General features: G+C 36.2%; 3 protein-coding genes across 3 annotated transcripts; 1 reads left to right on the top strand and 2 right to left on the bottom strand.

Moving 5' to 3' along the window:
• LOC104742144 (serine decarboxylase) lies at nt 746-2,970 on the top strand. Its single transcript, XM_010463113.2, has 5 exons — nt 746-1,281; nt 1,370-1,601; nt 1,696-1,889; nt 1,963-2,099; nt 2,178-2,970. Exons 1-5 carry the CDS (start codon nt 951-953, stop codon nt 2,739-2,741), a joined length of 1,458 nt encoding a protein of 485 aa, XP_010461415.1. The 5' UTR covers nt 746-950; the 3' UTR covers nt 2,742-2,970.
• LOC104742143 (transcription factor VIP1-like) lies at nt 3,080-5,116 on the bottom strand. The gene is made up of 4 exons (XM_010463112.2): nt 4,403-5,116; nt 4,177-4,309; nt 3,604-3,688; nt 3,080-3,514 (listed from the first exon to the last, which is right to left on the bottom strand). The coding sequence occupies exons 1-4, from the start codon at nt 4,993-4,995 to the stop codon at nt 3,306-3,308; spliced, it is 1,020 nt and encodes a 339-aa protein (XP_010461414.1). The 5' UTR covers nt 4,996-5,116; the 3' UTR covers nt 3,080-3,305.
• Nucleotides 10,750-14,607, bottom strand: LOC104742141 (ubiquitin carboxyl-terminal hydrolase FAM188A-like). The gene is made up of 7 exons (XM_010463111.2): nt 13,844-14,607; nt 13,178-13,256; nt 12,927-13,066; nt 12,713-12,824; nt 12,433-12,609; nt 11,851-11,922; nt 10,750-11,763 (listed from the first exon to the last, which is right to left on the bottom strand). Exons 1-7 carry the CDS (start codon nt 14,263-14,265, stop codon nt 10,951-10,953), a joined length of 1,815 nt encoding a protein of 604 aa, XP_010461413.1. The 5' UTR covers nt 14,266-14,607; the 3' UTR covers nt 10,750-10,950.

The raw sequence follows: 27,912 nt of genomic DNA, 5'->3' as shown, positions 1-27,912 counted from the left end.
GTTTTATCATTTTCTGGGTTTATGTTCATCATCATCATGTTTTGTTCATCTGTGTAGTGAGTTAGGATTTTGGAGATGGATTAGGCTGGTCTAGAGTTGTGGTTGTTTAGATTGGTTAAGCTTGTTTGATAATATATTTCTTCTAGTTTAGAAGTGCTCTAAGCTGTTCTTATATCTGAGAGGATAAAAATAGATCTTAAGCTTCCTTGCATCATACCAATGTTTAGGTTGTTAGATAAAGCTAATGCTGGAGATTATCATGTTTATCCGAGTATAAGACGGGAAAACATAATCAGAAAGAAATAGATGTTCCACAACCATTTGTCGTGAGAATTTTTTCCATATAGGTACATATATTTTACTTCTTTTTTGGTGAGCAATATGTATTTTTTAAATTTGTTATTACCTTAATTAAAATTGATTCTCAACTAATATATTTAGATTTTTTTTTTGTGATAAAAATACTATTTTCGAAAATTTGCAGCAAGTTTTAACTTTTGTTGTTGTTAAAAAGTTATTTTAAACTTCGTAAAAACAAAATTTGTTTTGTTTCCAAGTCTCCATGTAGTATTTAAAAAAAAAAAAAAAGAAAAAAAAAAAGAGAATCTCAATAGCAATTAGCAAGTTGGCAACCTTTAAAAAATACAAGTCTCATGACAATTACTTTAATAGCATAAAAAAAATACAAGTCTCATGACAACCACATTTGTTATATAATTAAAAAATCTCACGAGCACACAACACACAACACAGGTGACTGACTACGGCGAAAGGGCAAATCTGAAAAGCAAAAGAGAATCAATTTCTTGCTCTATATAAATAAAAATCAACGTAGCAGCGTCTCTCTCTCTCTTTGTCCCACCATTTTCACCGCTTCTCCTCCAATCACTCTCAGATCTACAGATTCTTCAGATTCCTCCCTCCTCTTCTCTCTTCTCTTTTATTTAACCATGGTTGGAGCTTTCGAATCTGATCATTTCCTTGGAATGACGAACCTCAACGACATCTTAACCGACGATTTCGATCCAACCGCCGTTGTCACCGAACCATTACCTTCTCCGGTGACGACAAATGGAACCGAAGGTGAAGAGAATCTGAAGAAAACGAACGGAGTAGGTGGAGATAGAGAAATGGTTCTCGGTAGGAATATACACACGACGTCACTCGCTGTTACAGAACCGGAGGTGAACGATGATTTCACCGGTGATAAAGAAGCTTATATGGCTAGTGTTCTCGCTCGTTATCGCAAAACTTTGGTTGAACGAACCAAATACCATTTAGGTATGAACTTTGAATTCATCGTCATCGTCATCGTCGTCTTGATCTGTTTATTTATTTTTATAATGAATCTGTGAATCTGGTGGCGTAGGTTATCCTTATAATTTGGATTTCGACTATGGTGCGCTTGGTCAGTTACAGCATTTCTCGATTAACAACCTTGGAGATCCGTTTATTGAAAGCAACTATGGTGTGCACTCAAGGCCTTTTGAAGTTGGTGTGTTGGATTGGTTTGCTCGTCTTTGGGAGATTGAGAGAGATGATTACTGGGGTTACATTACTAATTGTGGTACTGAAGGCAACCTTCATGGCATCTTAGTTGGGTCAGTTTCAGGAATCCATCCCTTAACCTTTGATTCTTTGATTTATTTGGTGTTTTGGTTTGATGCTCATTATGAATTTCTTTTGTTCTTTCAGGAGGGAGATGTTTCCTGATGGGATCTTGTATGCCTCGCGTGAATCGCATTACTCTGTGTTTAAAGCAGCTCGTATGTATCGTATGGAGTGCGAGAAGGTTGATACGCTTATCTCTGGGGAGATTGATTGCGATGATTTTAGGAAAAAGCTGTTGGCAAATAAGGATAAACCTGCTATTCTTAATGTTAACATAGGTTGGTGTATCTTTATTACTTTAGTTTGTTGAGGTTGGGATCTTTGCTGATGGTTAAATTTTGTTATTTGCAGGAACTACGGTTAAAGGAGCTGTTGATGATCTTGACCTTGTAATCAAAACTCTTGAAGAGTGTGGCTTCTCTCATGACAGGTTCTATATTCACTGTGATGGAGCTCTGTTTGGACTTATGATGCCTTTTGTCAAACGTGTAAGTGTACAGTCTTTAATCAAACTATTTTGATAACCTTATTGTGATCTGAGCAGGCTTTTTCCTTCTTTTCCGCAGGCACCAAAAGTCACGTTCAATAAACCGATTGGAAGTGTGAGTGTCTCAGGCCACAAATTTGTTGGCTGTCCAATGCCTTGTGGTGTTCAGATAACAAGAATGGAACACATCAAAGTCCTCTCTAGTAATGTTGAGTACCTTGCCTCAAGGGATGCAACAATCATGGGAAGCAGGAACGGGCATGCCCCTTTGTTCCTCTGGTACACCTTAAACAGAAAAGGGTACAAAGGATTCCAGAAAGAAGTTCAGAAATGCCTGAGAAACGCGCATTACCTCAAAGACCGACTCCGTGAAGCTGGGATCAGCGCCATGCTCAATGAGCTTAGCAGCACTGTTGTCTTTGAAAGGCCCAAAGATGAAGAATTTGTTAGAAGGTGGCAGCTCGCTTGCCAAGGCGATATAGCTCATGTGGTGGTTATGCCAAGTGTTACAATCGAGAAGCTCGATAATTTCGTGAAAGACCTTGTCAAACACAGGTCAGTCTGGTATGAGGACGGAACTCAGCCTCCATGCCTTGTATCGGAAGTAGGAACCAACAACTGCATCTGTCCAGCGCACAAGTGATGGCATGATTTCTTATATGTTGGCATTGCTGTGTTGTCGTAAGCTACTTAATAGTTTAAATCCCTATCCACTGTAATCCTGAATTCGGTTTCGATCAGCGTAAAATTTTGTCAGTTTCTCTCATTTACAAGTTATGGTTTCAAACAATGTTCACGTAAGCATCAGGTGCTGCTAGTCGAAGGTTGTAATCCGTAATTTATTTCTCAGGTTAATAAAAATGTTTGTGATAGAACGTTTATTCTGGAGCATGATTAACACCTTCATTCTAACATTATCGCAACTGCAATTACCTAAAGCTATCGATTTAGCTGTGGTTTTGATGATTGGTACTAAATGCCTTGCAGAAGTGATTACTTACTATAAAGATTTCTGGAGAGTATTACAGTAGTTACGACTCTTAAAAGATAGACCAATATCGCCATGAACATATCTGCATAGACGTACAATCAAGCTAACACAAGCCATATTACATGCATACATACATACTTACATACATCCAATATTGCAGCCCAAAATGAATATAAGGTATAAACTCAAGCCAACATTTCGTGTTTAAAATAAAACTTAGCCTCTCTTGGTGAAGTCCATGAAGCTCGGGTGCGATGGCTGCCCATTACTGCTCATCTGCTGGTTCTTGTTGTTCCCAAACTGATTCATTGTCGATTGCTGAGACGAGAATTGACCGCGGTTGTATGCATTTTCGTTCCCCTGAGGAATTTCTCCAGCGGCAATCTTAAGTCGGTTCAGTTCATCCCGTAGCGCTTCATTCAAAGCTGCAAGTTACACCGAACAAGAAACATCTTAAATCTTTCATACCAAAACTTTAATTTATATATCAAGAACGACCTCAATGAAGGCTTACCATCCCTAAGTTCAGCTTGTTGCTCTAAAGCTTGCAGCCGCATTTTGAGATGTTTATTTTCAGTGTTCAGCTCTGACGTTCCTCTCTGCACAATATACAAAGGGCATAGAGTAAAGATGCAGATATCTGCGAAAATCATTATTACACTGCTTCAATCAAACTTACACTCTTACAGGTGTTCATTATACTGCTGACATATCACACACGTCAGTTGAATTAAAAAGACAATAACAGATCTTTTTAGTACTGCTGTTCCTACAAACAGATGTAGTCCTGTCCCCTCAGCCGGTTGGCTACCAATATGTATAGCCTACTGGAGTTCTCTTTATCAAATTCTTAGAGCTAGAAAGCGGTGTACCTCTCTAAATACCAAGAAGCAATCTTTTAACACACTATGCATCAATCAATTACAAGTTATAAGATGCCGAACCAACTTAAGTGAAGCACGAGTACAAAGCATATAATCAAATATAACGTAAATCAAGATCGCAGGAAACTTTCCATACGGGAAGCCTCACTAATCCCATCAGCTGTACCTTAAACACAATGAACAAGTCATATGAAAAACATTACCTGCAACATAGTGACTTGAGCAGACAATGTTGTTGCTTCGTTCTGAAGCGTCTGAACCTTCCTCTCCAACTCACCAGTATACCTAATCTTCCTCTCTTTCGACCTCGCTGCAGATTGTCTATTCGCTAAAATCCTATAATAAAAAAACCACTAATTTCAATCACACCAAATTCAAGATTTGGGGGAAAAAAATCAAGAAATGAAACAAACCCTAATTTTGGCTTACCTTTTAGCTCTTTTAGGATCAAGCAAAGCAAGCTCAGCAAGTCTATCACCACCCATACCCATGTTCTTCTTCCCACCACCATCTTTACCACTCACAGAAGCTAAAATCGATTCGATATTAAACGAAGCAGAACTCGTCTCTCCATCCATAGAACTACTCCGGTTATGATGATTCCCTTTCTTCTTCTTCTCTCCTGAGCTAGTAGCTTGGGATTTCCCAGTAAACTGTTCCTCAGTAACCCTTAAATCATCGAAGAAATCTGAATCAACCGAGAAGCTACGAACATGGCGGCCGAAGGGTTTCGGAGGAAGAGGGTTATTAGGTGGAACACCGTTGGATGAGGTTTCTTCTGGAGGCGAATCAACGGACATCGGAGAAGGTTGTGGTTGTAGTGGTGGTGGAGTGTTGAGGAAGTCTAGGGAAGAGAAATCGATATCGGAAGGATCGAATAAGAGGAGATCGTCGATTGATTCGCCGGAGAAGAAAGTTTCGGAGCGAGCTCGACGGTGGTGAGAGATACGTTGACGTGGAGCTTCTGGCATACGTTCTATATCACTGAGAATCGTTTGATTTGGTCCTCCTCCTCCGTCCATTGATTTTTTTTTTTGTTTTTTTGTTTGGCCGGCGGCGAGGTTAGAGGTGTTTTGACAACCTACCGAACACCGAAGTAAAGAAATCTGGAAAGTACACAAGTATATATTTTTGTTTTGTCGAGAAAGCAGAGCAGGTAAGTAAAGTTAACTAAGTACCAAGTAGGGCCAAAATGATGTTCGGTCTGAAAAAAAAACACTATATTCTCCAAAGTTACTTACCAACAAAAGACTAAAAAAGTGTCTAATAATTATTATTAAACACATAATAGCATAAATTTTTTTTTAATACATAACTAATCTGTTTAAAAATAAACACACAAAAATATAGAATACATCATTTCACATAAAAATTTAAGTAATAATTTATTAAGTAAATAAAAGGTAACAATATAAAATGATAAACAATATAAAAGTTATATGTAGATTTACCAAACAATTGCAATATTAAAAGTAAATATTGTCTCAAACAAAATAATTTTTAAAAACAACTATAACAATAACTTTTTTTATTATAGTATAATTTTTGGAGAAAAAGCATGGGATATATTCTAGTTTATTAAGTAAATAAAAGATAACTTTTTAATTCATGATAATTGATTGATTAAATATTAGCTTCATTTTTAGTTACTTACCAACAAAAGACTAAAAAAAGTGTCTAATATTATTAAACACATAATAGCATAGTTTTTTTAAATACATAACTAATTTATTTAATAACACACAAAAATATAGAATACATCATTTCACCTAAATATATAAGTGATAATTTATTAAGTAAATAAAAGGTAATTTTTTAATTCATGATATGTGATTAAATATTAGTTTCATTTTACTCATGCATAAGATCACTGAAAAAGTAGAAAATCATTATTTCTATTGAAAATTAGCTACTTTCCCATAATTTCAGTGTAGAAATTATTAGGAAAAGCTTAATTTCTATAAACATCACCTATAATTTGAGTGTTCTTATTAATACACTTGTTTAAATCAATAACTAACCACTAAAATAAACATATACTATTTACAACCAAATCATCTGTTAAGTCGAAATTTTGTTTTCTCTTATCACATCATCATTAGAGATATTTGATGAAACAAATTAATGATAATCTTCAATTATCTGCAGCATATAAACTATGATTAAAATGTCCCATGAACAACGATACCATGATGCAATTCTCCCCACAACACTAGGATTCACGATCGACGATTCTGCCTTATAATCAGGCCCGGCTCAATCAACGGCATGACTCGGTGCAATAACAACAAAAAAAAATCCTATTTTTTTACCAAACAATAGACCAAAAAAAAGGAACTCATCTTGCATCACCAATTCACCATTATTTGGGCCTATTTATTTGTTTCTTAATTTTGGGCCTTAAAATAAAACTTACAAATATAATTTTAGACTCTTTTAGATATATATCTCTATATAATTTCAGCATAATTAAACATTTTTATATGTAAATCTTATAAAAATTGGAACTTAAATTATGGGTCCCTGTGCAAATGCACATGTTGCACTTGCCAATCGCCGGACCTGCTTATAATGGATATCTTCTCCGCAACATCTACTTTTTCATTATTAAATATTTCAAAAGAATCTTTATAGAAATTATTCCGAAAAGTTTAAACATAAAACAAGAGAGAACCCTTTTTCTTAAAATAAATTTCGTAAAATATGTATGAATTTATCATAAGAAATTTTAACATAATGATTTTTCATTTCGTAAATAAAACCATATTTGTATCAATGTTGTGGGCAGCACATTGTCATGATTTTTTTACAAAATATACATTGTATTTGATATTACTAAAATAATTTATGAGATACCAACAAAAAAATAAAAAATAAGAATAATTTATATAAAATTTTCATGTGATGTATAGTGTATATTTGTGAGATAAGAGAGTATGAATTAATTTAAGATCGATGTTATAATAATTATACAATTTTTTTTTTGATCATCATTGAGTGGAGTCGAACTCCGGTTGGATTGGGGTAGGAGAAATGGTAATTTATCCACTTGATTAAAAACAAGACAACTTTTATTGTCTTATAAATGAATTTGCTGTTATTATTTTTAATATGTATGCAACTGCAAGTGCATTACAAACGCAATAGTCTTAGGGGACGATCTACTGAAGACAAAAAAAATTACATTACGAGTTAAGCTAAGGTAAAAAATATATGGGTCGTTTTCATGTTGCGGATAGTAACAAAAATGCTAATAAGGAGATTAAATCAATAGGAGAAATCGTTGGACATGAGAAAATTTGCATGATATCATTGATTAAATCAACTAAACAAATTTAATTCAGGAAACATGAAGGATCTATCGATTTACATGAGAATCGATCAAATCACATTAGGGATATATCGATCTCTAACTATGTAGATTCACAATCTAATTTACTAAACTCCTTCATGTAACTAAGAAGCTAAACATGCATAGTGCGGGCAAAAGCGTTTTTAAAACAATTATTTTCTAAACTTTTTTATGGTCAAATATATCACTAATTCATTTCTTCTATACACTTTTATGGGCATATATATTTTTAAATAATAGTTCAACAAATTTTAACAAATCAAAAGCTAAATTAATTATAAGACTAAAAAGGATTCTAACAAAAAATGTAAATAGAAAAAAATTAACCAAAAGAAAAATTATAATTTAATCTTCAATAATAAGGAATAGAAGTAATTTTTCTAATATAAACATAAAGTAACATAGTTATGAGGGTTATCCGCGAGTATACGCGACCAAATGTTTAAGCCTAACAAACCTAACTTCTAATGTTGTGATTGAGCGCCTCTATATTGATAACTTAGTATCCAAGTCAAATATTCATAATTATCTATAGAAATTTAAAATTTCTAAAAATATAATTTCTCGAAAAAATATTTAAAAAAGATTTTAGTATTTATTTTCCATTTTTAATAATTTTAAGTGGGATACTATTATTTTATTCCTATTTTTTCTAATTTTCGTTTTTTTAAAAAATAATTCGTTTAAAAAAAAATATATTTTAAAAGTGAAAGAAAAAATTATTCTCTAAAATTACTCGTTTATATTTTCAATATATATATATATATATATTTAATTGTTTTATTTGTTCATCCACCTAATTATAATCGTTAGAATCTTTTGTCTTATGCAGCAACCCTGTGAGATTTTGTCGGGATCACAAAAGATTTTGTCATATCTTCAAATTAAATGGATATTTGTAGTATATCCTCTCAAGATTTTTCAGTTATTTTTCAGTTCAAACCGTCGTAATTATCTATAAAAATTTAACATTTTAGAAAATAGAAGTTTTGTTAAAACAAATATTTACAATAGATTATAGTATTTATTTTCCATTTAAAAAAAAAAGGGATATGAATATTTGGTTTCTTTTTTTTTTTCTTATTTTCATTTAAAAAAAGAATAAAAGTAAAACAAATAATCTGTAGAAATTTAATATTTTTAAAAACAGGGATAATCTCAAAGAAATATTTGCAATATATTCAAGTATTTATCTTCTATTACTTTTAAATTTTAATTGAAGTATAAATTTTAATTTTATATTTTTATTTTTTTTATTAAAAAATGAGAATTTTACAATTTATTATATATTATTTATCCATCTAAATCAATTTCAAATAAACAATAATTGTAAACTGTTAAAAAAAACTCTTCCAAATCTTCCTTAATCTTTTTCTTTCTTGAAAAACCTCTTTGATATGAAGTACTGAATTTAATTAATATTCCTTTTTTCTTCTTTCTATCAATTTAATAGTAAAAAATATCAGTTCTAATATTCTATTATTTTTTAAAAAACAAACAGAATTATAATTAAAATTCCTTCTATTTATTCAATAGGGGTAAATAATTTATTAGGCACAAAGATTATATTATTATTATTAAAAAAACAGAATTATGATTTAAATCTATCTGTATATAGAAAGAAATCCAATTTTTTAGAAAATTACCATAAATTTTCCATGAATAGAATCCACCATAATTTTTCTGCAAAAACAACATTAGGAAAAAAAACATTAGCATCAATATTATTTTTAAAAATTAAGGATTCAGGTTAACAAAGTTTAATACCTGAATTTCATTATATTCAGTTTTATAGATCTAAAATTATGATCATCCATGAATTTACCTGAAACAAAAAAAAAATTATGAGTTTATTTCAAATAACCAAAGAATAAAATAAAATATAGAGAAATTGCTTGATCATGATTTCCAAACAACCACTACAAAAAGAGGGAATGAAAAATTAGAATCCGAAGAATTATATAAAAGACCAAGATTATAATTCAAAATAAATTGAGCACACATATTATATTATTAAAAAAAATAGAATTATAATTTATTAGGCACACATATTATATTATTTTTTTTAAAAAACAGAATCATAATTTAAATCTACTTGTAAAAAGAAAGAAATCCAAGTTTTTAGAGAATTACCATAAATTTTCCATGAATATAATCCACCATAGTTTTTCTGCGACTATAACAAACAAAAAAAACATTAGCATCAATTTTATTTTAAAAAATTAAGGATTCGGGTTAACAAAGATTAATACCTGAATTTCATTATATTCAGTTTTGTAGATCTATAATTATGATCATCCATGAATTTACCTGAAACTAAAAAAAAATTATGAGTTTATTTCAAATTTCCAAAGTATAAAACAAAATATAGAGATCAACACAACATACCTGTTTTAAAATATGGAGAAATTGCTTGATTATGATTACCAAACAACCACTACAAAAAGAACAAAAAGAGGGGATGAAAAATTAGAATCTGATGAATCATATAAAAGACGAAAATTATAATACAAAAATTAATTTGAGAACATGATAATAGTTTAGGTTTTTTTTTCTTGTTTTTGAGTTATAGAGGATGGTTAGGGTATCTAGTATTTATAATAGTAAACGACATATGATTTTAGGGTTTTGACTAAGTTGGTGTATTCTTGACATATTTTTTTAATAGAAGCCCATCTATAGTTTTTACCATTTTTTTAATGAATTTTGACTTTTAATTCATATATTTTCGTAATTAATTTTTTAATAATTTTTAAAAATTATAATAAGAGTAAAAACGTTCAGATTTGAATCTCATTAATGGCAAATTAGTAATCTTAAGTCTGAGAATGAATGTGGTGCGTTTCATCAACCTAAATAGGCAAAAAAAGCTTGTCCGAAAATATTTAAATGGTAATTTTCATTAAAGGCAAAAGAGGTCATTTTTTTAGATTGGTTGTGAGCTCTTTTGACTATTCCTTTAATATATTACTTTAATATATTAGATATTTGATATGTTCACATTCATAACTCAACTTTTTACATGATATGAGATCTTCAGAGTTTTCTTAGCTATCTTATCTAAAGGGGTATTTTTGGACAAATTATTTGAAAGGTTTAAATGATGTACAATGGTTTAATTTGGTGAGCACTTTGTAAAATCAGCTTTTGTTCTATTTTCCGCTGAGTCTTACTATACAAATGAGAGAAATGGAACACTCACTCAGATCTGAAACGTTTGAGAGCATGTCAAATTGTCAGTGAACCTCTCTACTTCGCACTTTGGGGGTAATGTGGGACGAGCAATTCTTCGAGTTGCAAAATACACCTTAGTTATCACTCTTAAGGATCTTGCCCAAAAAAAGACTGTCAAAGGATAAGCCATATAAGCAACCACAAGACTGCTGTTTGTGAAAGCAATTTTATCCAACAATTGAAATATTCATTTGTCTCAATAATGTTCAATCTTAACAGATAACAAAAATTCTACATCAATACACAACATTTAAAAAAAAAACGGAATACGTAAGGAAAGTTCAGACGCGTCTAAACCGCTAAATCAAATAAGCAGTTTCCCGTTTTTTTTTTCTTCAAATCCCAAGAGGCCAGAAATTAGGCTCAAGCTATGTCATAATACAACATTTCTTCATACTATACTTGGAGGATCTCCTGTCCAGCTACAAGTAGCGCGTGACCACCGAGTTCTGATACAATCCACCAATGGTGCATGCTGTACCGGTTTAGGCTGATTCACTTCTGAGTCTTTCTCAGAGCTGCTCGGCATTGCACATGACATGTACTCCTCTGGTGTCCATTTAGGAGGAACAGAGACGTTTAGTTTTGTTAGCCGTGGCCTTTGCGTAGGAACCGCCCCACCTTCCACAGCCATTGCTTGTCCACCACCGTTTATATCGGACTTGGCAATTCCATTGAAGTGATAAATATCAAACACTTTCTTTCCCATCATTCCTGTTGAATCCTTTATGCCTCCCAAATTTTGGTCTAACTCCAAGATAACTTGCCATAACTCGCTCCACACGATGAAACCTGTGGCGCAGATGTCGTTTAGCTTCTCTGTTGGGAGTCTGATGTTTGTTTCCTGAACAACTTGGTGAAAGGCCTCCACGCTGATGAAGCCTCCTCCTCCGCTTTGATCTCTTGCATCGAAAGCTCTTCTTATCTGAGACTCTCTCAGCTCAAGTTCGTTTTCTTCTTGGACGGATGGGTTGAGTGCAAACAGGACCGTGTAATGTGACTCGCTACCAATAACCCATATTGGCCATTTGGGACATTTGAGATTCTGACCTACTTTGCAGAAATTGAGAGACTCGAGCAATGTGAGGAAGCCCACCTCCACATTCTTAGATATGCCTTTTAAAAACATGCCACCTCCAAGATCCATCCTTCCATCAAACACATTAGGAACGGCTTCTCCACACAAGAGCAGGTTTGCAATTTCCTAAGAAAAGAAGGGGCATAGAGAAGAGTTAGCAGCACTAGAGGAAAAACAGGATAGAAAATTAAAGTAAAAAAAAAGTGTTACTACCTGGGAGGCATGTCCAAATGGTGCAGTTACCAAGGGGAGGTCTGGATCATCCCTGTCGGCTTGAATGGATTCCTGTTCATCACAAAATTATTCATTTACGGTTACTCAATAGTCATGGATAACTGTCACTATTTGTAGGCAGTAATAAACAAGGAGGATCCTTCAGATAGACCTAGAGAATTGAAATGAATAATCTATACACAAAATCTATCACAATGATCAAGTCGCAGAAATCAAAGTCTTGCTTTATTTCTTACCGATTAGTAGAACAGAGAAAATCATAGAATAATCTAGAAACGTAAACCCACTAAATAGTTAACCTAGGGTGAATTCTAGAGCATATTGACCCTCCCAAGGCTCTCAAGGCCCCAAACCAGTCACCAATTACTCAACAACCTTAACATCTAAGCATTTTTCTACTCCCCACTGATTAAAAGGCTGATGTAAGATTCATTCTTACATTTGTTAGATAAACAGTAGAATTAGCATGTCCTATCAACTGAGATTTTTCTCTACCATTCAGGTATGCTTTCTTGTATACATGTTAACAAACAAAAGAGTAATAAGGATCTGCGTCAATACCAGTCCACGGGAGAGTAAAGCAGAAATTAGGAACAGCAAAGCACCCATGCGACTTTGGAAAGCAGTTATTGTGCCTTGTAGCTTATTTAGGCAACTTGATTGAGTTGTGAATGTCTCGAACCTTAGGATCTTCTGCAAATCTGAAGCAGACTCAATCGGGAGTCCACCAGCCATTGCCTGCAACAATAAATTAGAAGGAATCTGACAAGGACCCAACATAAATAGTGCAGCAAAACCAATGCTTGCACCAAATATAAAGTATTACTCAAGTTAGACTAACCTCATCTCTCTGATTAGTACTGGAATCCTCAAAATTAGTGGAAGTCGCTATTACAGCACGGTTATTGTTTCCACACATAAATAGAATCTCACACATGCTTTTGACAAGGGCCCTGCAAAATCAGGGAAATACAATGACAGATGCTGAGTATTAAGCATGATAACTGAAATTCGGATGTGAAACATAGTCTGACTAATCTTCTGAGAAAAACCACCTTGTTTTTGCTTCTTCGGTTACAGAAGAGAAGGAGTCCGATGCAACATAACGATGTTTAGATAATGTCCAGACACCCTTACTTGGGGAAGCTTTACCTATGTCATCCGGAAAGTAAATAAGGTATTTAAGAACAAATGCCTACACAGAAAATGGAACAGTCAGCATCAACTGAAAGAATGTCCACATGCTCTAAACAACCATAAACCACATCTTAACCAGAAACAAATCAGAAAAAATTAAGAGAATTACTTGTAGTGCTGCTAAGACACCGCAGGGGCCACCTTCATGCTGCACTAAGCCTATAGTAGTTTCAGGATCAGGGCTAAACCTATAATATGTAGTAAAAAAACATTAGTTAAATTTTGGGCACATAAAGTTAATTATGAAATACAATTAAACTACAAGAAAAAGAAAAATAGCGACATACAGATATGTCATTTACACATTTTGGAGAAATTACTGAACATCTAGAAGACACATGGAAATTTCAGCCCATAAATTTTAGCGATGAACCTTCTTTCACTAATTCCTTAAAAGGCTATAGGATAGCTTCACTCTTAATCGCTATTATGTGTTAAGACGAATCCCACATCCGATAGCGGATGATAAAAGGGCTATAGAATACCGTCACTCATTGGGTTGACAAGAATCACACATTGGATAGCGAATAATAAACCTAATGCCTTAAAAGGCTATAGTATCCCCTCACTCTTAATCTAGCTTCTGTATTGGCTACCCATTTGGTTTTTAACGGCTTGGTAACGGATCTAACTACTATCCGCGCCAACTAGTCATTAAAACTACATCACCACAACAGAGTATGACAATCCATCACACCAAGTCACGGAAATTCCAATCCATCCATGAACAACGCAAATTTAACAGCAACACAAATACAAATACAAAAAAGCATACCTTATGCCCTGGTTAGTCCATTGTGCAAGTACACTCTTCGAAACTTCATTCCCAAACACCATAGAGAACAGCTGATCAGACTCTTCCACCGATAACTCCTTCCCCAAATCAGAACCCAACTCTTCACCACTCTTCACAACTCCATCATCCTTATTAGCAACAACCGCAATTGGCAAGTCCCGAGCTTTGTTCTGAACCGGAGGAGGGCTCTTAGGAAACAAAACCATACGTTTCTCAGCAGCAGCAGCCATGAGCTCTCGCTGCAACCGTCGAGATTTAGCCTCAGGTGACTCACCACCACCAGATTGAGATCCGGATCCGGATTCTTCAATGGGTTTGCTCCGTTTAGGCTCAGGAGGATTGTATTGCATACTCATCTTGAGAGCCAATTTCAAATCCTCGTCTTCTTGATGATCCGCCATTATAACCCCACACAAAGATAGAGATTGCCCCGGATCCAAAGATTGAAACTTTGAACACTTACGTTACGATTTGGTAATAAAACACACAAAATCTTATTGTCGTTGTCTCGACAAGATCATATATGAATTGAAATTGAAGGATCCGATTTCAAAGAAGAAATCTTTTTTTTTTGGCTTTGGGTAATCAATAAATATATAATAAGCCTCCAATACCAATAGGGATTTTTAACATAATGATGAGTTTCCTAATCTCATCGGAGATAAAGTTTTCAACTTTGGTTTGGGCATTGAAGAATAAAGAGGAGAAGAGACGATACTGGATTTTTGGGGGTTTGAATGATTTAGGTCAAAATTATAAATTCGATAAGGAAAACAAAAAAAAATATGGAAAATTATTATTATCTAAATTAGCTAGAATATTATAAAAGTAGGTTTATTACTATAACAACACGTTAGTTATGATTTCCGAGTTACTCAAACAACACAGAAAAATTTGTGTATTACTTCTAAACAAGGGTTATGTGTTTTATTACGGTAATGCTATTTAATTTTTAAACGACGATAGAGAATAATAGAGTATCCCAATAAAAGCTGGAATCGATCTCTTGAATATTTTGGTGTTTATCTTAGGAAAGTTGGATTAAGATCGGGTATTTTAGAAACTATTTGGATAGTGTGCGGCGAAGACTGACTCTGGATGGCCGACGGACGACGGACGGCGAGTGGACGACGGACGGACGGCGAGTTTCGTGCAAGGTGGATTGAAGTTGTGGAGGAGGTATATAGCGATCTTTTCTGCGTTGCTTAATCTAAATTTCTATATCGTGGTTTAAGTTCTATTGCATGTTGTGTAGTAAGATTTTGAGTATTAGATAGTAGGCGTTGTATTTTGTGGAAGGGTACTTCTGACGATAGTCATGTCGATATATTCATGTTAGTTTTCAGTATGTAGTTGAACTCTGTTTTTCGGAAGATATTGGTGAGACTGCATGTTGATTCGTTTATAAAGTTAGCAACAAATGTTTTGTGATTTTGAATTAATAACAAAACTAATGCTTATATCGTAGTTATGGGGTCAAGCAATGATTCCAAGAGGTATCCAAGTAGGCTGTATCGGGATGGAAAATTTCCACTGCCGATCAGAAGCATGCACCACGATTGTAGTTTGCCCAATCTAGCTGGTTTGAAAGGCTTCGTTGGTGATGAGGTATACGACAAAATAAGAGAGAACTCGCAACTGGGAGTGTTATTGGATCTAGCGGAATCCAACTATTTGTTTTGTGGTAAGACCATTCATTATCTATTGACCAATCAATTGTCAATAGATATTCCATTGGAGGTATGGTTTTTGGTTGGAGGAAAGCCGCTAAGGTTCTCTCTATATGAATATAAAGAAATTAGTGGTTTGAATTGTGAGAAGATTGATGAAACAGAGTGTGAAGACGATCATACACCTTTATGGGCGACTTTAAAGGTGGAAGCTTTTAATGGACCCAAATGGCAGGAGCTAGTTGACGGTTTGAGAAGCTGTCGTGGGTGGCCTGATGAAATGAAGACTCAAATTGTTCGGTTGTATCTTGTGCATGTTGGAGTGCTTGGTTTATCAACGAACAGTAGGATACCTCTGGAATACGCAAAAAGGGTGTTGAATGAAAAAGCATTTGAGAGTTTTCAATGGGGTAGGGTTGGATTCAAGAGTTTAGTTGATTCCATAAAAGTCCTTGGGTTACCTAACAATGCTTATACCCTCCATGAATGTGTCCATGTATTGCTGATATGGGCATTTGAGAGCGTGAATGTGCTGGGGGCTAGCTATGGGAATGTAAGAGAAGGTGCAGATTTGCCTCTGTTAAGGTGGAGAGGAGGGAGGCCAAGGAAGGATATTGAAGCCTTCATATCCAGGAGCAAACTCCTTAATAATGGGGAGGTATGCCTACAATTTACATATATATTATTGGTTAGCATTTTATCTAATAGTAAGCATATTTAAAGTTATTGAATCTGAAATGCAGCTTCAGGTGAAGCATATAGTACCAAAACCTTTGGAGTTCATATATCCAGATTGGCCAAGAGAGTATTCTGTGTATGGTGTAGAGGAAGGTTTGAAGAAGAAACTGGATAATCTGCTGTTAGACGTGATCAATGGCGTAGTGGATGAAAGAGAATGGGATTGTGTAAAAAAAAGGAAGGGCGAACATACGAAGAAGAAGGAGAGGAGGCAACCTGTTACAGGGGTAAGTGACGATGATTTCGTTGAGACAGCCCCAACCAGCATCAGTAATGTCCCCAAAAATGCGAGAGAGAAGAAAGAAAGTGTTGGGGACAAATGTTCAGCAGAGAAGGCGTTTGGAGATAAGCAGTCAGGTGTGCAGGGTGAAGATGGTAGTGGAAGGTTATTTACTATGATTGAAACCTTAGGGGCGAAAATGGATAATATTGAGTTATCGTTTGCTAGAGCAATAGCGGAAGTTGTGTACAAACTTCAAGGTATGGAGAGTAAGATGGGGAATTTTGAGAGTGACGTTCAACTATTGAAGAAAGTTGTTATCAACTCAACGGATGAAGGAGCGCATATGTAAGGACCTCATACAATAAGAAATGACGAACCTAAAATAGAGGAGGTATGATCTGCGTACTGTATTGATAAAATTGTTATTATATATCTAGTGTTCAGTATGAAGACTTTGTATTTATATATTCGAAGAAACAATATTAATTTCAGTATTGTGAAGTTGTATAATTTTGAAATTATTTTGATATATGATTTTCGTACACACAAATTTTGCAATTTGTATACTTTGTCTCAAGTTTATCAGTGTCATATTATATTTCAAATGTCTTGTATATAACGTCAAATACATGTCTTTGTTCAATTCATGGCTATATCAGATGAAGCATTCGGCCCAGGATGGTTATAAAGATGCAAGTTGTGTTAGGAATCCGTTAGCGATTAAGGATAGGGTCATTTTGTCTGGGAGTATTAAAATCGAACCAGAGGACAACGAAGCCGCGAGTCTAGAGTGAATTCCAAAGCAGATGGTAGACAGTGTACAGTGTGGCAAAAGAGTACATAGTTGGCTGACAGAGGAAGGTGATAAAAGAGTAAAGTATAATGACAAAGTACATGGAGCAGGTGTACAACCCATTCCTATTAATATTATCCATCCGGTAAGTGGTGATCTCCCAAGTAGTGGTAACCTTGTACCGTCGGATCGAATGTGCGATTCTGTTTTGGATTTAACCGAGGGGACCAGTACTCCTGGATCATCTCATATACTGAAAGAAAAGGAGAAAGCCAGGTATTTTGGACATTTGTTACAAAAGGTGTTTCCTCCCTCAAGAGAGGGTGATCTTCTATTAGTAGATCCAGTGGGCACTAACATAGGGGTAAGCCCTAATGACGAATCAATGCAACTTGCATTAATTACCGGAGCTGAAATCCAAAGTGTAGTCCTCTCTCCCGTAGTGTACGATCCTTTCATTGAGGCAAATCCTGAGAAAGTTGAAAAGCTGAAGTCCTTCCTAACTGATGATTTATAAGTGTTCATTTAGAGTTGTGATATAATTAGTGTTTATATTAGGATATCAACTACGATTTATAACTGCTTTGTTAATTTTGGTATTCAGGGCTAAAGTACCTATCACTGGAAATGCCGAATATTATTTTCGTCTCCTGACCCCAAAACAATCGTAGTCAACTCGAACGTTCGGCTGGTTATGGGATGCGGTAAGCTTCGTAGTTTTGTTCCATAACATCTGACGCAGCTAAGTATGGTATATTAATGCCTGATAGATGTCACTCGTGTTGCACAACATGGTTACATGTATGCATATGTTCCGTAGTAGGGGGACGCAAACGCCATCCCCATATATAACAGATCGTATTGCTTTCCTTGACCCGTTGTTTGTTAGTACATGGGCATTCGAATTCCCACAAATGGAAGCCTCTAAGAAATGGGAATTTGGAGAAGGTTGTTTTGAGACGTACGTGGGGAGGCTGCCAAAACACGGAATGACACACAAGGTGTGGATTGACGATGTAGACACCCTGCTCTTCCCATACAACCTCGATAACAACCATTGGGTAGCCATCAAAGCTGACTTAGTCCACCGAAGGCTAAGAGTTTACGATAGCATAAACAGCGGTAGAAGCGACGTGGTTCTACAAACGAAGTGTAAGCCGTTCGCAAAAATGATTCCACGCTTGATACAAGCATATTACCAGAGGTACAAAAATCAGAATATCGAGGGGGGGGGCATTTAGTTATTACCAGGTGAAAACACTCCCACAGAACTATCAAGAAGGTGACTGTGGTGTGTACACGTTGAAGTGCTTAGAGTGTATAGCTCTTGGTCTAAATTACACAGGCCTCTGTGATGCGGCCATTCCTTCGATTAGGATGAAACTTGCTGCAGAAGTGTTTGATGAGGTTCCAGACCGAGACTGCTTTCTGCAACTAGATGCTATGTCTGTATCATTAGATTATGCGGAAGCTTAGTTTATCTCGGGATCAAACAATTGAAGAAGTTAGGTTCCATATATATTACAATACCCATAGCAGTTGGTTAAGTTGGAACCGGTGAAGATTGGTCTTACGCGTGTTGCAAATAGAACATGCGTCTTAGGTCAAATGTTTTGGTAATATGTGAGATATGTGGATCTGGAGTCTAATTTTTTGGTTACATGTGGGATTTGAGGATGTCGTTCTTAGATTATTCTACGTCTGGTCACCCACATCGCTCCGATCGGTTTAAACACTCTTTAGGTGTTTGTTTTGTGTATATTGCAGGGTTTAGGTATGTAGCATTATGACGTCTTACAATCCCGTATTAGTATATGTAAGGTATTTATCATCTGTGTACGTACCATCAACTCAGTAACGGCCTTAATATGTTCTGTGTACGTACATTAGTTTCTGTAAGTGTCTTATTTTCGTAAATTTCGCTATGTACGGTTCTATTCATGAAAGTACGTACAATCGATCCTCTAACGTTATATACGTTTATATTATGGGCCTGGTTCGTACATAAGTTTCTCTCCATTTTGAGCACATTAAGTTGGCCCTAATGGGAATCCTACGTACATAGGCAACATGTAGGTAGAGGTATGATGAGCGAGGCAATTAAATAATATTCCAAGGCATCGAACTAAAATCATCCTAACAAACGGTTTCGGATCAGATGGACCACGTGCGTGGTAGTAATATAAGTACATCCAGGAAGGGTTATTCGCTACTTAAATTATCGGCCCGATACCAGCTTCGTAGACGTCCATCGCGTACTTCTTTCGGAAATTGTCAATATTGTTGTCGCTGATCTTCAAGCAGTCAGGCATCGGGTTACCCATGCTCAACAGTTCTAAAAATGTCATAGCAAAAGGTCCACAATATCCGGTCCTCAAGTTTTGTCCTAGTGAGCTGACCCTGGAAGTGGTAAATGGATCGAGAGGGTAATTAACATCGATAACCCTCTGAAGTAGGTACGGTATCATCTTAATCACTGGCTGCATCCGATTCCTCATAACATATTCTCGGTGGAAGCTCATCAAAGGATCGTAAATGGACACATTCCTCGTTTTAAGATTTATGGCCACTCCGACCCAATGCTTAGATTTCCAGTTCATTGGAGCATATATAACGTCGACATCTGTACCCAACTTCAACCTTCGTTCGTGGTGCATCCATTCCCCATTGACGATGTCAATGAGGTCTTTGTCCCAATGGCAATTCTTTTTCGCCTTGTAGTTGGAGAAGGCTTGGAACCTTCTTGTCAACTTGTAAAAGAGAACAGAGTCCAAAATTACGCTCCTTCGTTTTATCATTTCTTCTCCGTTCTTGTGCCACAGCGTTAGGGCAATCATCTCCATGTGCTGCAGATGTATTTAAACGGAAACCAACTCAATTCAAAATCCAACAAGAAACCATGTACGCATAGTGCGTACACACCTAAAATCGTGTACGTAAAATTTAAAATATGTACCATACTCTGGACCCATTGTTGAGGCAACATAATAGTAGAGAAAAATAGGCTGTATGCCTTGCAGAATCCAAAAATGTTGTGTATCCTGCATAATATTGTTACGAATATCCTATATTAATAGTACACACATACCAAATATTGCCATCTGAGTAATGTATACTACACTTACACATTATCGCGTGTTATCAACTCGGCGAACTTGGCGAATTTCCCATCATCAACATTTTCCATCGGGTTGTATGAACCCGACCCTGCTTTTATCACTACAGGTTTGGATGGTTGATTCTCACGTAGCTTGATGATCAGTTCTTCTGCCCGTCCTGTTTCATCCACAATAATAACCGACCGCGTCACCAAATTATCTGAATCACCGGGAATACCTTCCATCTCTGAACTTTTATCTGGTTGTCCTCTAGTTTCTTTACAGCCCTCCTCGACATCGCTTCCTGTACATATTGCTTGGTCTTCGGCCTAATAAGATGTACGTACATAGATTCATAGTGACGTACACTTAACTAACTAAGCACACGCTATATATATGTGGGTAGTACAAATAGTCGAAATCAAAAAAAGTTAGACACTTGCCACTGGTTGAATTTCAACTGTAGTTTCAATTTGTACAGCTCCTTCAGTTTTGATACTAGCCTCCTCGACATCGCTTTTCTTATGTATTGCTTGGTCTTCGGCCTAATAAGATGGACGTACATAGATTCATATTTACGTACACTAAAGTAACTAAGTACACAACAAATAGTACAAATCCAGAAATTTAGTCACTTGCCTCTGGTTGAGTTTCAACTGTTGTTTCCTTTTCTACAGTTCGCTCGGTTTTGTTACAACTCTCTACTGACTCGCCTTCCTTACGAATTCTGTCCCCTTCTGTACTATTGAACCCCTCCACTTTTTCGCCTTCCTGATGCAGTTTTTCCCCATCCACCTATTGAAAAGAATGAATCTTTTGTTATATGTGTATAGTACCGCATGTTTGTAGGCCTTGGTACAAAATATATATTTACACGTTTAGATCGCGGGAGATAAAAAAAAACCGAATATATATATTAAGCTTACATATGGTGAGCCCCTTATGGATACTTCATGACCTATCATTTTGTTACACTGCACATCATGTTGCATTTCAGTATTCAATTGCAACAAAACCTGTTCAATTAAAGGTGGATAATGTTGGAATACGAATAAACGAAAACGTAATCAACATTACATATCTAATACTTACATTGGATACAGTTGTCGTTGAGAGCTCCACACCATTATTAGCTTCACCCCGGCCATAATCTTGCCAACACTCATTAACTCCATCGTCCGGGGATGGTTCGTTCATGTCACAGACGTAATTATCTGTTTCCCACCCACTAATAGGACTACGGGTTGTACCCTACAGTAAATTAAATAGGTGTGAAATGATGGGTGCATAGGTTGAAAAATGTTAGACTCGACGGTGTCATGTCAAAAATATTTGTACATAAACAACAAACACCCACATTAAATTGATGCACCCACATTTAAAATGATGTCATCCATTATCTGGCCTCTAACGGACGAATTACCACCGACAGAGTGTTCACCATGTACGACATCCTTCGTACCATCAGTATTTCGAACATCCTGTGCACACCACGATAACAACATAATTTAATATAGGTAAGAAGTGAAAATATTACAATCCTTACGCTGTTTGTCATATCAACCTTATCAGTGTCACCGCCTCTCATGTCCGGGATCTCTGTATGGACGAATATCTTCATGTTTTCATGATTTTCCTTTATCAGTGCTTCTTGTTTCCTGTAGAACCGGCTTAGTTCCGCCGCATACCTTTCAAATTGGTCATCGTCCATACCTTCATCAACACTGTTTGTACCACTCAGTCGCACTTTTAGCTCTCCTTGTTGTCTTCGCTTTCTTATTTTCAATTGTTGTGGTGTCTGCTCCTTTTCTCTTTCGAGTTTCAATCGTAACTATATCACCAATAAGCCAATAAGATTCGAAAATGAAATTATAGTAAAGAGATTTATAATGTATAAATATCAACAAACATTTCTCTTCAGGTCGTATCTGTTTTGGACACTCAGCATCACCTCCCAACCATATTGCCTCATCCCATTTGTGGCCACCTTTAATAAGATTTTCAATGTTATCGACTTGATGGTCTTCCTCCTCATCACGCCACGCGAATTCTCCACTATCACAATGCTCCCCACTACCCACCATCCGCCTAATAACCACCTATAAGGTGATACATGTATTAAGCAAATATACACATATTACGAAGCTTATACTTTCAAGTCGTTTACGAATTATATCAACCAAGTACATACCTCTTCAGCGGCCTCGCATGCGAAGATGTCTGCTGTCCTGATTGGGCGCAGTTTAGCTAGATTATGGATTGATCTTTGATTAAACGCCTGATCTTGTACGTCAGACGGTATTAATCTCGCAAGTGCTAGGACAGATTGGAAAGCCAGCAGTTGTAGTGGTAGTGGAAATCTATGGACAGCAAATGATTATTGCTTGAAAATATGCACTAAACTGTCAACGTCTGCTGGACATTTGAAGCCTGTAATAGTTTCCAACGTCCGCTCAAATGACAATCTTCCCCATGGGTATTTGAAAAAAAATCAATATTCTTTGTCATCTCCACTGTCTTTGGATCAGGTTTTACTGGTTGCATAACGCATGTTAGAACCCCATCGACTATCACTATCAGCGCTAGAGCTAACTTTTTCCACGATTCTATCTCCTTAGTCTCCAACTTTTTAACCAAGCCGGAGATGGTTGGTTCTTGATTTTCCCCGAAAAGTGTATCCCAAGCAGTCTTACATCCTTTTTCCGTTTTTGTAGCTGTTTTCACATCTCTCTTTTTTGGATATTTTCCACATTCGAGACTTGTCAACTCTGCAAATTCTTGTAATCCAAACTTTATTGGATTGCCACCAAAGACAATCCTTATCTCATGCCGCTTTTTGGTCACCAATTGACGGCAAACAAATCCATGAACTAGCTTCCCGGAGAAGGAGGTCTTGCACGCAGGGATACGAAATAGCTGCCCAAATGGAGATTTGAACAGGTTTTCCATTTCTTCTATTCCAGTCAGCACCTTGGCTATTGTAGCAAAATATTCCGGTTTTGAATACGCATTGATCTTGGTTTGGAGAGGGTAATGGTCAAGAGCAAATAACCTCCTTGGTAAATCCAAACTCAATGGAGGAACGATCTCTACTTCTTCGTGATCCATCCTACCAGCAACAATTAACGTACTTATTGGTATGTATGTACACTAAGCCAATGAACCCAAATTTCAATGTCTAGCAAAATTCAATTCTGTACACAATTAGGGTTCTTTATCCTTTGCCCGCCACAAATACACAACTAATCATAGAACTCATGACTTGGGCTACTCAAAAAATTCTTAAATGTATGTTCTAGATACCCTACCAAGCAAATATATTATTAATAAATTATTTGAGTAGCCCAGGTCATAATTATAACTTACCAAGCAAACACTTACTTACCTTGTTAACTATTTTTAATAAATTATTTGAAACAGTAGAACGGTTGGTAGGGTATCCATTATTATTTTTCAGGGAGAGATACATTTCTTCAATGTAATTGGGTCATTTACAGTTTTTATCTACCTTTATTAGTGATGTGGCAAAACTAATAAACTATCATTCACTTTTCCTTAATGTTTGATAAAATTTCACATTGGATTGGTTTGTGTAACTTACCTAACTATTAATCGTGGATATACAACTTGGAAGCTATGGTCATAATTACCTAGAACGTGCGATATATCTTCTTCGGTAAGCCGGAAGTTACACCGCTTCATAATTAACTACACCCGAGGTATCCGTATGAAGTGCAGTCACGACGTTTTGAAAAGCCACAATAAGGATAATCCATTGGTCTTTGTTCGCTGCTTATATAAGAAGACAAATACTCACCCTGTGAAGTATTCATCCGTCTCTCTAAACCAAATATCACCCGCAAAATAAAGTGAATCAAATTTATGGTGCATTTCGACAGACTATCCGATCTCCACACTTGGCGTTATGATTGGAAGGTTTCTGTTAAGATCATCCGGAAGTGGATAAAGAGAGAAGCCAACATCTCCACCCTTGAAATGGTTGTTTCGGATATTTTCGTAAGTGACTCTCATCATCATATTATATGCACTTCAGGTTAGGATCATCCATAGATCATGGTTGACCATTTTCAAATACCGTAGGGGGAGAGGATGCAGGCAACAATCAGCGAGAACCTTCTGCCCCAGCTCTGTGTACGTATGGGGATTGAGGAGGGTTCGTGGAAGACCTTATCAAATTTCGTCGTCAGTAACGACACATCCGCTGTGAAGGTAGTGGTTTCCAACTTTCGGATCAAATTCACTGCTTACACGGTTGTAGAAAACATTCGTTGCTTGTCGACCAATCACTACATCGATTACGTCGAGTTCGACAAAATTTACGAACGAGGGTCGCCTTTCACCCAAAACTGTTGTTTAGGTAACGTTGCATTATGTTTTTCTATTTTATATTATCATAGCAAGTACCATCATTGTAATGACATGACATTATAGACACGATGGGGGAAGTTTCTAACTTCGAACCAACCATACACGTTGACGATCGAACTGCTCCACGGTTTGCCGAAAAAACCCGGTTGATACGGTTTTCTTTGACAAATCTTCAGTGAGTCGTTTTCGCGATTAATACCTTTCACAAGCTTTTAAGGAACAGCGGGCTATTAACGTGTATGGTCTTTGTGCGTAGGGGTCATCACTTGCAATGTGTAGCGTATGATGAAATGACCGGTGATGTTGCCCGCATTCTTTGGCTATCCTCAGGCAAACCAGTGGTAGTCTTGCGATTTTGGAGGGCAAAGTTTAAGGATGATGGTATTTATTACATAAACGTATTTTAAACAATTAAAACACCTTTTTACTATAGGAGTTTTACAGATGACTTAAATTGTTACACTCTTTCCTTATATTTCGCACAGCAAGAGGAATGAAAGTGGTTAGCCAACCGGGTGTCTCAAAGATGATATTTAACCCCTGGTTCCCTGAGGTAAAAGATTTCAAGCTCCGGATGGAATTCTTCGATTACCGCGCTCGGACTGATGAAGAATCGTAGCTTAAGTTTGCATTAGTGAATGTTCCTTACATTTGAATTTTCTAAACCACGTCGCTGAATCTTTTATGTTATCTACTTTAACTTTCTACCAACGTTCTCTCTTACGTGGATAGAAGAAATTTGATGAAAACTGTTATGTATCGTAAGCATGGTTAATTAGTTTTTTTTTTGTATTATTTTTCAGCATCTTCATAAAACCGGCAACCTTTATGTGAAACGTATGAGTTAATATGTGACTAAACCAAATATAAGTTAAAAGCATGTGACTAAACGTATGAGTTAAGAGCATGTGGCTAGACCAGATATAAAAAACTAACACCCACATAATTGTGCAACTTTTTGCTAAACAATAAAATTACATCCCAAAGTACCACTGATGAGGCTTCGAACCTACTTAAAAAAATAAGTCATTACTGCTAGTAGAACCAAAGTCGCAACAAACACATTTTTTAACTTTAACTCCATAGTTAATCCATCACTCTTATTTGTAATCAACACCGTAAGCCTTGCCAACTCCATCTGATTTTCCTTGTGCATATTTAAGATGTTAGCAATCTCCTCTTTTTTGTCCTGAAGCGTTGCACGCATTTGATTCAAACTAGGATACTTTAGAGTATCTTCCTTCACTAACTTAAGTTCCTCCATCATAGCTTCATCCCACCATTTAAAAATGTGATAGTCCCCATCTTACAATTTTATTAAAAAAAACCTCAAGTTATGAATTTTTTTTTGAGGTTTATTGAACCTCGAGATCACTATAAGTCACCCTGTGTTAAGATTATAACCTATAATGATGGTTGCATACCTCTCTATTTCGACATGTATAGAAGAGCCTCCCTGGGTTTGTCCTTGTAAAAGAAGGTTCTATCTTTTCCCTTTCACCACAGTAACAAACAGCCGGGATCCCATATTCCGCATCGTCATAGTCAACTGGACTTGTGGTTGTCAAAGCAGACATTAAGAACGAAACCGAGAACCTAATGAAGGATGAAAACTTTTAAAACCAGGAACCTTCAACTATTAACCGATTTCCCACTCCTCAATGTGCTCCCGCATCAACCGCAGCGTGTGTCTCTGTTTCCCCCAAATCGCTTTAATGAATCCTAGTTTTGATTTACTTCAAAAGATATTGATTTTATCCAGACACATTGGGTTTTGTGTCGTTTTTGTAGTGTAAAACAACATGAAATTTTCCAGCCTGTGTCGTTTTTTCCAGAGAAACAAACGGGGTCTTTTTGTTGACTGTTATGTTTTATCAACCGGGGAAACAATTACACGTCATCAATACGGGGACAGACTATATTGTGAGGGACTTTCTCGTTTGTTGGGTTAACCCGCTATTTATTAAGGTTAGTTATATTGCGAAAAAATATAATTGGGGGGGGGGGGTTTGGCACCAAACCAAAACTAAGCCACAGTTCGGGGTGATTGTTTTTATTTCAAATAGTTTTCCGATTTGCCAGATTTACTGGATGTCTGGAAGTCAAGGCGCCATTATAACCGTCATACCCGGAAGATGGACTCGGAATGATAAACTAGGGTGGGAATTCAAAGTCGACGTTGAGCGCGGTGGTAGGGCAGTAGAGTCCAATAATACGGATGGGGTTGAGGATCTCCGCTGTTTTGTAGATGTTGCGTACTGTTTTACACACACTCATGTTGCCTTCACTATGTCTTATTGGGTGGGAAAACAGGTTGCAACAAATACTTGCTTGTCCCCCTTTCCTCAGCCTATCACTACCGATGTTGAGTACAATATTTTCCATCGCCTTCATATGACGGACAAGGGCATTAGTGTATATGTTACCTGTTTAGGCCAAAATTATAGGGTTGTTTCTACAATTGGGCCTTACGGCGATGGTGGCGCATATGGAGAGCTCCTAACAGGCGAAAGTACTACGAGACATCGTCAGCCTAGCGGAGTCCTTGAATCAGAGTTACAATTATTTGTGGGCGAGGAGGTGCCTGAAGAGGAGGACTACGACTACGACTTCTGGATGGAGTATGTTATGTCTGATATGTGTGGAGAAGATATTGTTTACGCTTTTGCTTCTTGAATTATGTTCCCCCTGCCACTCGTTATGAATTAACATTGGTGTATGTCTCATTCACTTTATGTATGTTAAAATACCCTATCGTTAACTACAATTACGAACCCATTTTTGGTATATGTACTCTCATCCACTCCTTCTCGATCATAATTATTTAAACAATTAAGTAGTGCGAATTACGTGTTAATCTCGTGTTATCGGATTTAAAATTCATTATATTCGAATTAGCTAAATATTAGCTGTAACTCACCCATCACCTAACCCTAAGCTAAGAAATGACATTTGTAGGTTCTCCGATGTGACAACTCGTACTGGGTGAAAGTCATATTTACTTTTGCTTAGATATGAAAGTTTTCTCATCATTATGTTTACTTGATGAGTATCCAGTAACGTAATTATCATCACTTCCTCCCAACGAGTCCAGTACAAAGGGCTATAATTTTGTTTAAAACAATATATATATATAT

The sequence above is a fragment of the Camelina sativa genome, chromosome 14, assembly GCF_000633955.1.
Source record: "Camelina sativa cultivar DH55 chromosome 14, Cs, whole genome shotgun sequence".
Taxonomy (NCBI): domain Eukaryota; kingdom Viridiplantae; phylum Streptophyta; class Magnoliopsida; order Brassicales; family Brassicaceae; genus Camelina; species Camelina sativa.
The sequence above is the reverse complement of the archived record's forward strand: the minus strand, read 5'-3'. Positions and strand labels throughout refer to the sequence as shown.

What these genes read in the sequence shown, in the direction of transcription:
- LOC104742143 (XM_010463112.2), bottom strand. Translation starts at nt 4,995, where the DNA reads ATGGACGGAGGAGGAGGACCAAATCAAACGATTCTCAGTGATATAGAA. An exon ending in GATCCTAAAAGAGCTAAAAG is followed by an intron (nt 4,310 to 4,402) that starts GTAAGCCAAAAT and finishes TTTTTATTATAG; the next exon opens with GATTTTAGCGAATAGACAAT. An exon ending in ACAAGCTGAACTTAGGGATG is followed by an intron (nt 3,515 to 3,603) that starts GTAAGCCTTCAT and finishes TGTAACTTGCAG; the next exon opens with CTTTGAATGAAGCGCTACGG.
- LOC104742141 (XM_010463111.2), bottom strand. Translation starts at nt 14,265, where the DNA reads ATGGCGGATCATCAAGAAGACGAGGATTTGAAATTGGCTCTCAAGATG. An exon ending in GTGTCTTAGCAGCACTACAA is followed by an intron (nt 13,067 to 13,177) that starts GTAATTCTCTTA and finishes TTTTCTGTGTAG; the next exon opens with GCATTTGTTCTTAAATACCT. An exon ending in GTACTAATCAGAGAGATGAG is followed by an intron (nt 12,610 to 12,712) that starts GTTAGTCTAACT and finishes TTATTGTTGCAG; the next exon opens with GCAATGGCTGGTGGACTCCC.
- LOC104742144 (XM_010463113.2), top strand. Translation starts at nt 951, where the DNA reads ATGGTTGGAGCTTTCGAATCTGATCATTTCCTTGGAATGACGAACCTC. An exon ending in ACGAACCAAATACCATTTAG is followed by an intron (nt 1,282 to 1,369) that starts GTATGAACTTTG and finishes CTGGTGGCGTAG; the next exon opens with GTTATCCTTATAATTTGGAT. An exon ending in TATTCTTAATGTTAACATAG is followed by an intron (nt 1,890 to 1,962) that starts GTTGGTGTATCT and finishes TGTTATTTGCAG; the next exon opens with GAACTACGGTTAAAGGAGCT.